A 9,676-nucleotide genomic window follows, 5' to 3' on the forward strand; every position below is an offset into this window, starting at 1 on the left:
TTTTTAAGCATTAACCTAACCTTATAATTTTATTATCACTTTTATTTAAGTCTTTGGCCATTTTTGCATTAGATGAGGCAAAAGTGACAAAATATCATTCTTTGTGAGAGCAGTTGATCCTCATTATTCTATAACTACACCCGACATGCTCTCTCTCACACACACACACACACACACACACACACACACACACACACACTATTGCTCTACAGCCACAACAGTAGCCACTGTACTCCTGACAGAGCAGTAATCAGATTGATTTGATAAATCTTTATTGCTTTCATCATACTGATGCAGAAAAAGTCATCATCATTTTGGATTCTGAAGTCTTGTACATTGGAGATGGTAATAGTGTCCAAATATCTCCACTTGAAAAGAACACTGGTTCCTCTTCTAGAACCAGTTGAGTAAAGTCTGTGGTAGGGAGTAGCAGCGATGCAGAGTTCCCTTTGAGGATGGGTCCGAACATCAAAACTGACTGGCACAAAGCCTTTTGGTTGGTTATGAGGTTTAACTACTTTCAGGTTTAGAACGTACACAATGGGGATAGAATTGTTCTTAAAAACCATAAAAACAAAAAACAAACCAAAAAAGAAACAACAACAAATCAAAAACGCACAGCGAAAATGCTGAAATGTGCTCTTCAACATTGATATAATTACGTTCCATTACTCCACACTGCTGATTTGAATTCACAGTCAAGTGCTAATTGTAGTGATTGACAGTCATTCTTCAAGAAAAAAAAATCTTGTAAAAAGAAAAAAAATATATATATAACTTTATGCAACTCAGGAAAAGGGGGGATTGGAATTTGTATTGACTTGAATTTTTTAGTGTAAGGATCCTGAGAGCGGCAAAGAAAAAGGAAGAGGAAGAACTGTAAGATTCACATGCAAAATAAGACAATACCCTAGCCTATACCTAGATTACAACCCCCCCCCCCAAAAAAAAAAAAAAAAAAAAAAAACACACACACAAACTATTACATTTTTCACAGTTTTAAAGTATAATTTTCCAAACCAAACTCAATTTCTCAGGAAAAAAAGAACACCCTCTAATACACACAAAGGTCTAAGTAAAGCTTTAGAACCAATCAATGTTGATTATGGCTAGGAAAAGGGTCCCATATCAAAGACAGGAGACCCCACTACTGGATCTGAATCGGATTTCTTCTGCAGCATAAATGGGTTAATACATGGCTTCTCCTCTACTCGGTTAAAGACTCCCCATTGGGATTAAATAAATACATATTAAATGTGTGTGCTTTCTTTACAGGAGTCACGCGCACACGCACACACACACACACACACACACCTTACATGCACTCTTATTAGCACAGAGCAAGAGAAAGACAAAAATTCAAGAGCCATGGTGCTCAGACGGACAACACAACTGCAGTTCTTCTCAAGCTCCTCAATGCTATTCCAGTGTGTGCTGAGAAAACTGATTGCGAGACATGCCATGACATTACCACCGGGGGGCGATTACAGACTGAACAAAATCTGCACAATCTCAGGGAGTCTGGGTTGCCCGCCAGGATGAACATATTCTCTTCAATCGCTCATACTCTTGCACAGAAGCTCTTCTTTTCACTTTGCTCCATGGGGAGTCTCACATGTTCGTCAGCGCTCAGTGTTCTACAGTTTGAGGTTTTTATGCTGTTTGCATTTTGATGTTTCTTTATAAAGAGGGGAACAAAAAAAACAACAACACAATTGATGGAGAGAAAGAAAGATAGAAAGATAAATGGTAGGAAACGAGTGACGTCTTGGAGGAGGCAGCAGTTCCACACAAGTACACAACAATAATGACATGGGTAGTGTTCCATCAGACAAAGACAGACGTCCCATACATTCACACAAACACACAGCAGTCCACGGTTGGCTTAAGGTAAGGCTTTAGGTGAGGGTGTCTTGGCTCACCCTGCTCCTCAAAAAAAAAAAAAAAAAAAGAACACTGCAGGATTCACCCCCCCCCAGGGCAAATATTGCCCATATATGTGTTGAGTGCATAGGAGCTGGTGTTTTGGACCGAATGCTCAGCAGTGTGTAGCCAACAAAAAGGCCAAGGAAGGTCCTGAAGTAGGACCTCATAACAAACCCAAGCATAACAGCAGGCATTTCATTCATTCCTTCTGAAAAAATAAATTATTGGTAAGGAGGTTTTCTTGTCAGTGGAGTAAGAATCTGTTCTGAGGAAAATCAGTCTTTGTGGAGCCCTTTTTTAAAAAAAATGGTATTGCTTATCCAGTTATCCAGTTTTCGAGCCTTGATAAAAAAAGTCCACAGCCCGGCTGAGCGGCTTGATTCATTTCTCAGCTGTAACTAGATCACGTCCCAAAGTTGGGAAATACACCAAAACTCAGTTTTGTACATTTAATCTAAATAATTCAGTTTATTGCTTCTTTAAGGTTATATTTGAAAGATTCAAAAGAAATGTATTATAAATCATAAAATACTATATTAAAAAAAACTTAGATCCATAGATGCAGACAAAGACAGAAAGAAATCGGAGCAAGGCACTTGAAAACTTTTCATCTTTCATTTCCCCCCCCTCTGCATTTTCAGTGTTCTGTTGTATGGCACTGCATCCAGCGGCCAAACAGTGACTGACTGCATAGGATACCGAACACCAGGGCGGTGAGGCCCTCCCCTCACTCCACGCCCACTAATGGAGGCTCAGCAGCAGACAGGATGTGCTCCAGCGGGGGCTTGGCATGAATCTGCAACAGACCCTGGATGAAGCTGCTAGTTTTTTCCTCCATCTCTGTATTTGAGGAGCCATCAGAGGGAGAGCACGTTGCTGGTTCTTTGGACATCTCCGAAGTGGCGGTGTTGACACCGGCAGAGGATTCTGGCGGCTCCTGATTGACCGGGGCTTCTTGGAACTCCTCGGACGCGCTAGGCGCAAGTCGCTCTGCCTCCTGTGTGTTGACGTCCATGTCGCCAGCTCCCTCAGGCCCCTCGTTCTCGTGCTCATTTTCAGAGTGGGGGTTGGTGCTGGGTGGCGTACACTCCCCTTCGCTGGCTGAGCCTCCAGGGGGGGCCCCGCTTACAGCCCCATCGCCCCCCCGGGGCTTCTGGTGGACGCGCTGGTGGCGCACAAGGCTGTGCTTCAAGGTGAATGTCCGCTCACAAGTCTGACACTGATACGGCCGCTCGCCTGTACATAAAGACACAGTGTAGAAATAAACAGACATTAAAAATACGTTCCAATTTCATGCTTAACAAAAACAATTGCGATTGAGCAATGTGCATTACCTGTGTGAGAACGCATGTGCCTGGTGAGGTCCTGAAGGCTCCAGAAGCGTTTACTGCACACATTGCAGATCTTCTTCCTCTTGTCAGTCTTGCCCCATGCTCCCGCAGTCATCTCCCCCTCGCTGCTTTTTGGTTCAGTCCCTACTGCCTCCTCATCGCTCTTCTCCTCCTTGTCTTTCTCATCATCTTCGGAGCCACTTTCGAAGCCACTGCCCGCTCCCTCAGTCTCAGTTGCATCCTTTCTGTCTTCTCCTTCCAACTCCTCATCTTCCTGGTCCTCCTCCTTTGGACTGTGACTGCCATTCTGAGTGTCCTGCTGATCATTGGTCTCTGCAAGGTCACTGCCCTCGATTGACTGACTCTCAGACTCATGCACCTTCTCGTGTCTAGTCAGAGTTGCAGCGTAACGGAAACTTTTTGAGCAGATCTTGCAAGTGTATTTGGATTCCTCTGGAGGTCCTACTGAGCTTTCTTGTATGGTGCTGCCACCTGCTGGATATGAGTGGGGTTGATCACCCTGCTCACAAAATTTGAAGTCCATCAGCTTACTTGCAAAGTTGAAGTCCAAGCTCTTATTGCTCTGCGAGTCATCGTCATTGTCATCAGTGGTGGCTGTGGTATTGTGGTCATCCTCTGTGGCCTCTATTAAATGTGTATGCTGCACAGGGGATTCTGCTGAATCCACGAGGCTGGTGTCTGCAGAAGTTTCTGGCATTTTCGCTTGATTATTATCATAATAGTCAGGAACGGACAGTTCAGGGCTGGTGAGATCTACAGCCTCAGGAACATGGAGTTCGCTTTCAGACATGCTCTCTGAAAACACAAACAGACACAAAGATTACACTGTGTCATGTAGATAACACAACATTCGCATAACAAGCTCTCTAGTGTTTTGCTGTCAATGTCATACCAGCACTTTCTGGAGATGCCTCCTCAGCATCTTTGGATTTAGTCATGATGCCGTTCCGCCGCAACACCCGACTGGTTACACCGTGTTTGCGAAGCAAGTGCCGCTCACAGTTGGATTTTGTGGAAAAGAAGGCGTCGCACTTGGGACAGGGGTATGGCTTTTGGCCTGCAACAAAACACATTTAGGGATAAATTCGCTCTCTACAGAAAACCTCCTCCAAGTACAAGCTGTGTCCTTAAGAATCGTACCTGTGTGGGTGAGCATGTGTCTTTGAAGAGAGCTGGCCCAAGGGAAGACTCGAGGACAAAAGGGGCAGGTCATTTTCTGCACAGAGTTGGAGTAGGCATTCTTTTTTCCTTTGGACTGCTGCCCCTGAAGCAGCTGTGGCTGGGTGGTGGGCTGTGCTTGAAACTGCTGGTATTGCTTCTCATCATTAGCCTCTTTCTTCTCACTAGTTCGGAGGCTCCCTCCATCCTTCTTGCCCAGGTCTACTGCTCCAGGCTGGAGGTATGGGCTAAACTTGTTGCTGTCAGTGGTGGCCAGCATCTTTTCAACGCTGGCAAACTCACCACTAGACTCTAGGTCAATACCACTGCCAGTCTTTAAAGCAGAGTCCAGGTACCTGGCTGGCCTTTTCCTGCATCGTTTTGATGAGCCATCCACTACGAGATCTTCCACAGACCCATCAGGGACAGGGTCATCTACCACACTAACCAAACCGTTTAGAGTGGGTGAAGTGGTATTTGTCGAAACGGACTCTCGTTTAAGAAGGTCTGGGATGCCTGACACTGAGGAGATGATCTGAGCAATGGAGGCCAAGGGGGGAAGCTCCTTCAAGGCTGAGGTTGATGACAAGGGTTTTGGAAGAAGAGGCTTAAGTCGAAGAGCCCTACCAGTGGCACTGGAAGCTACAGCCAAGGGAAGCTGGTAGCCACCCAGCTTCTCATCCTTTTCTATCTGGAGGGCCTGGCTCAAGCTGTGGTCCATGATCCCAATAGATGACTGCTCCTTTTTAAACTCTCTTGTCTGCTGCAGATCTTGGCTGGGCATCAGTGTCCCTGTATCTCTCTTTAGCCGCTTCTCTGGATTCTTAGGGATAGAGAGATCAATCGGCTCCACAGAGCAGTCATATGCTGAGGATGTACCTTCCACTTTAATACCTGGAGACCCTGCGCTGCTTCCTCCACGACTCTTGTTTGAGAAATCCAGCGGTTGGTCTGGATCACCACCATAAAAACTCATATCCTCCAACTTCACTGGGTGTATTGGTCCTACTGATGTGGAGGAAGACAGACCATTCAGAGGGGGTGAGGCAAGGCCGGTTTGGGAGGTGACACCAGAAGGAATACTTGTTGAAATGTAATCCTCAATTTCTTGCTCCTGAATGTCGGGGTGCTGCTTCAGCAGGTGATGAATGCAGTTCCTCTTGGCCAAGAAGGCCGCACCACAGCACCGACACTCAAAGGGCTTCCGCTGGCAGCCATTATGTGTCCGTAGATGGATTTGAAGAGCCCGGTAGGTCTTAAGATCATCCCCACAGAAGCGGCAGATGGTTTCACCAGTACCCATCTGTTCAGTATCCTGGATCGACATTGAGGATGTAGAGGGGGTGATGGAATGGACATATTTAATGTTCTTTTCAATTTCTTTGCGAGTTGTTTTCTGGTGTTTCTTGCGCAAGTGGCGTTCACAGTTAGCCTTCACAGTGAAAGGATAATGGCAGATGGAGCACACATAGGGTCGTTCACCACTATGAGTACGGAGATGCCGTATCAGCGTGGCTTTGTCTGGTGCCACATAATCACAGATGTTGCACTGGTGAGGCAAGATTCCCAGATGGTATCGCATGTGAGCCTGAAGAAGTCCAGAGAAAGAGAAGACCTGGTCACAGAATCGGCAGGCATATGAAGCTTTTTGAACTGCCCCATCACCATTCTTCCCTCCAGGTTCATCCACATCGCCAGCCTTACATATCTCATTTTTGACTTGGTGCTGGTCAACATCCATAGGTACCTGCGCATCACCCATACAATCTGCCTCCATCTGCATTCTCTCAACAGATGTATTACTACTACCTGAGGTTGACGACGATGCTGAAGATGAATTGGAGCTCTTGAGCATCTCGTTGTTTTGGGATGGAAGGCTGGGACTAATGCAGCCCAAAGAGGCTTGTTGAGTACTAAGGAGAGGAGGTGGGGTTGAGGCAGCCATGTTGGTCCTCGGGGCCAAGCTTGGGGGCTTGGGTTTGAGAGGGGGCATCTGTTTGTAACCTGAAACCAATGAGGCATTGCAGGGTGCCTTAGAAAGGACAGGCAATGTAATCTGGTTGGGTGCAGCTGATGCTACCTTTAGGATTTGCTGGATATCTGCAAACTCCAGACTAACCTCACCACTGACAGGCTTCGCTACAGCACCCCCATCGGGCTGAAGGAGAAAGCCCCCATGGAAAGGCTGCAGCGAGAGAATGCCGAGAGCCTCACGCTGAGATAAACCTTGGAGTGATGTTGGATCTAGAAGGGGAAGGCCTAAGCCACCAAGTCCAGCTATAAGGCCCGTCTCCTGGGGCAGGGCAGCTGTTGGTTGATCCACATGTATGACCCGAATGCTGTCCAATTCGGCCTGATATATTTCTTCCTCAGAAGGGACAGGTTTCACCTGGGAGATATGCTGCAAGCCCAGAAAGCCCATAAAGCTGGATTTCTCCTCAGAGGGGGCTTCAACTGTTTGATTCTTTGCTATAGTGGAGGCAGTGTACTCTGAAATGCCCTTCGGAGTTTGGTGAGTGACCTTGTGCAGGTTCAAGGCAGAGTGCAATGGAAAAGCCTTGTCACATGTGTCACAGACAAAGCGATGAATCTTACTAATGCATCGGCGGAGGTTTATTTCACACCAAACCTTTAAAAGAAGAAGAAGAAAAAAAGACATATAAACAAAAAGAAAATACCAAGAGAGCAATTTTAAAGACAATGGCAAAGAATCACTGCATAAACTCAAAACAAAGTGTTCCAACTCTTAACACATTTTCTGCATTCAAAAATTAGTCTTATTTCAAATAAACATTTGAAACTGTTTTACAGTTGTGTTCTTACCTGGGCAATCTGAGGGAACTTGCGGCATGAAAAGTCAATGAAGGCCAGGTCCTGGAATCCCAGGGGGATAGAGGGGTTGCTCTGTATAAAAGGATGTCCACTGGAGTCAGTTGGGAGTTGTTTGTGGATTGCTGCATTGTGACGGAGGAGACCACGGTGTGTCCGGAATGAAAGACAGCACAGGTCACACCTGGAGTCAAGTAACATCATATATTGATGAAAAGCAGTGTAGATGGCAACGTATATACACCATGAGCAGTTTTTATATTTTGCACTTGGATTTCAGTGTAGGGTGAGGGGTATGTTTTTTGGGGTCATGTATTGGGATCAAGCATCTTTCATGCATTACGCCTAGTCCAGGACTAACAAAAAAATCTGAGTGAAGATGATCTCTATTCTAGGACTAGGCTTAATCCATGAATGGGAAACTGATGTGTGTTGTGTTTAATGACTAATTCACTTCTTCATCCTGTGATCTATTTAATACAAATGTAAAATGTCCCAGTACAACTTCCCTCTAAAGGTTTACAGTGCAAAATTCTTTTAATGTTGTCTATGACGTGTCATGATATGTCTGTGGACAATGTAAGCTGCCTTATTTCTACACACATGTACATGTGCGCATGCACACATACACACACACACACACACACACACACACACACACGACTACTACATTCCTACAGTAAGGACCAACAGCACCAACTACCTATTCTTCATACATAATTTCCGCCACCTGACCTGAGGTTTTACACCGTGTGTGTGTGTGTGTGTGTGTGTGTGTGTATGTATGTAATGGGTAATAGATAATCCCTCTGGAGCTCTTTGTACCAGCAGCAGAAGCTTGCTCTCCCACTGCACCAGTGAGTCTCTCCAATCACTGTAAAATGAAACTCTAAAAATGTTTGTGGCTGGCAACAGAAATTTGTGAATGAGTTTTACTGTATGTTAAGTGCATACTTGTGGCCGTTCGTTTTAGTTAGCATGAAGTGTACATGTGCACATATCTCCGGTGCCTGTGTAAAGCCCTGCACATCGTGGCCCATAGAACTACTGCTAATATCCTCTTAACTGGCCCTCTCAGCTCCAACGATTAGCCAGGATTAGATCTAAATTTGCATCCCTTGCCTCCAGCAAACACCCATCTGAAACAGAGCCAATGTCCCACTCTATATTCTGTCTGTATCGCTGTCTCTGTCCAGCACCAACACTATCGCCTCTCATCCACCACAACTGGGGCTGATGGGAGGCTAGACTGTGCAGTGATTTAGCTTTTTCTTTCTTTGCTCTTCCCTATAGAGCAGCATTGCAGTGGTCTGGAAATGCTGATGTTACCATGGACACCACATCCCATGACCGCCAAACTGCAAGGGGGTGTAGCCAACAGCACCCCTAAATATCCCCTTCTGTGATTTATTAAAAGTTCACCACCCAAAAGGACATCTATCTATACCTCCCTCCCTCAATCTCTTCACGCTTATGCAGTACTCACCAAGCATGGGTCAGAAATCATGCAGTCAAATGGAAGAAAAAGGAAAGATCTCGCCACATCAGTCACCCACATAACTTATTTATTTGAAAGAGTTGAATGATTCCTGTTTCACCACATGTATCGGACAGCTACACTGAACACAGACTTTCCAGAGCAAGGTGGTGTGTGTTTTACTGCAGTTTCAAGCACAAAACCAAAATGGGTAGTGTGAGATAATAATAATACTCTATTACACATTCTATGTAATTTTTTTTTTATTTCATGTATTTTAATTGGTGAGAATTTGTGATGTAATTTTGATGATTTAGTGCAGTTTTTTGTTTTGGTGAATGATGTGGCAAGTTCAGCAGGCTTGTGTGTGTATTTGTACCTGAGAGTGGTGTCAGGGTGTGTGTCCATGTGAGCTTCTAGCTCATTTTTGCAGCTGAAGGTTTTAAAGCAGATGGGGCAGGGCAGTTGGTCATCATCAGCTTGAACTGAAACCCCCTCCTCCATAACACTGTCTTCCAGTACCTACAAAGGAGACAGAGTTCTAAACATGGTCTTCCTCAAAATACATACGTTGGACTGGGATTTTTCTCACAGAGAGGCCATGTTTTATGCTCTCAGTAACACAAACACACACAGTAATATTCAAGTATGTATTATGGAAAGTATGTATAAAACAAACAAAAACACACACATTAAAGTTTCTATGTAGCTACCGCTATGTAACAAGTCTTTACTCTATGACCTAAATCAGATCAGACTAGATAAGACTTTTTTTTACATTTACAGCCTTTATCAGATGCACTTATACAAAGCGTGTTACAATCAGTCGTTACAGGGACCGTCTCCTGGAGCAACTTAAGGTTATGTGTCTTGCTTAGGGGCACAATGGTAGTAAGTGGGACCCAGTGGACTTATAAGTGCATCTTCTGGTTCA

At 45.0% G+C, this 9,676-nt stretch overlaps 1 protein-coding gene across 7 annotated transcripts in view; it reads right to left on the minus strand.

Annotated features, from left to right (window-relative positions):
* Positions 1-250: 250 nt before the first annotated feature.
* Positions 251-9,676, minus strand: part of rreb1a (ras responsive element binding protein 1a) — a 39,209-nt gene continuing 29,783 nt past the window's right edge. For all 7 annotated transcript variants that reach the window (XM_028957970.1, XM_028957960.1, XM_028958016.1 and 4 more), the window contains 6 exons: positions 9,122-9,264; positions 7,260-7,449; positions 4,419-7,065; positions 4,171-4,335; positions 3,261-4,073; positions 251-3,162 (listed from right to left, as the gene is read on the minus strand). In XM_028957970.1, the coding sequence (XP_028813803.1) occupies positions 2,654-3,162; positions 3,261-4,073; positions 4,171-4,335; positions 4,419-7,065; positions 7,260-7,449; positions 9,122-9,264 (4,467 nt within the window). In that variant the 3' untranslated portion in view covers positions 251-2,653. The remainder of the gene's footprint in view (positions 3,163-3,260; positions 4,074-4,170; positions 4,336-4,418; positions 7,066-7,259; positions 7,450-9,121; positions 9,265-9,676) is intronic.

Source organism: Denticeps clupeoides, chromosome 2 (genome assembly GCF_900700375.1).
Source record: "Denticeps clupeoides chromosome 2, fDenClu1.1, whole genome shotgun sequence".
Lineage (NCBI taxonomy): Eukaryota > Metazoa > Chordata > Actinopteri > Clupeiformes > Denticipitidae > Denticeps > Denticeps clupeoides.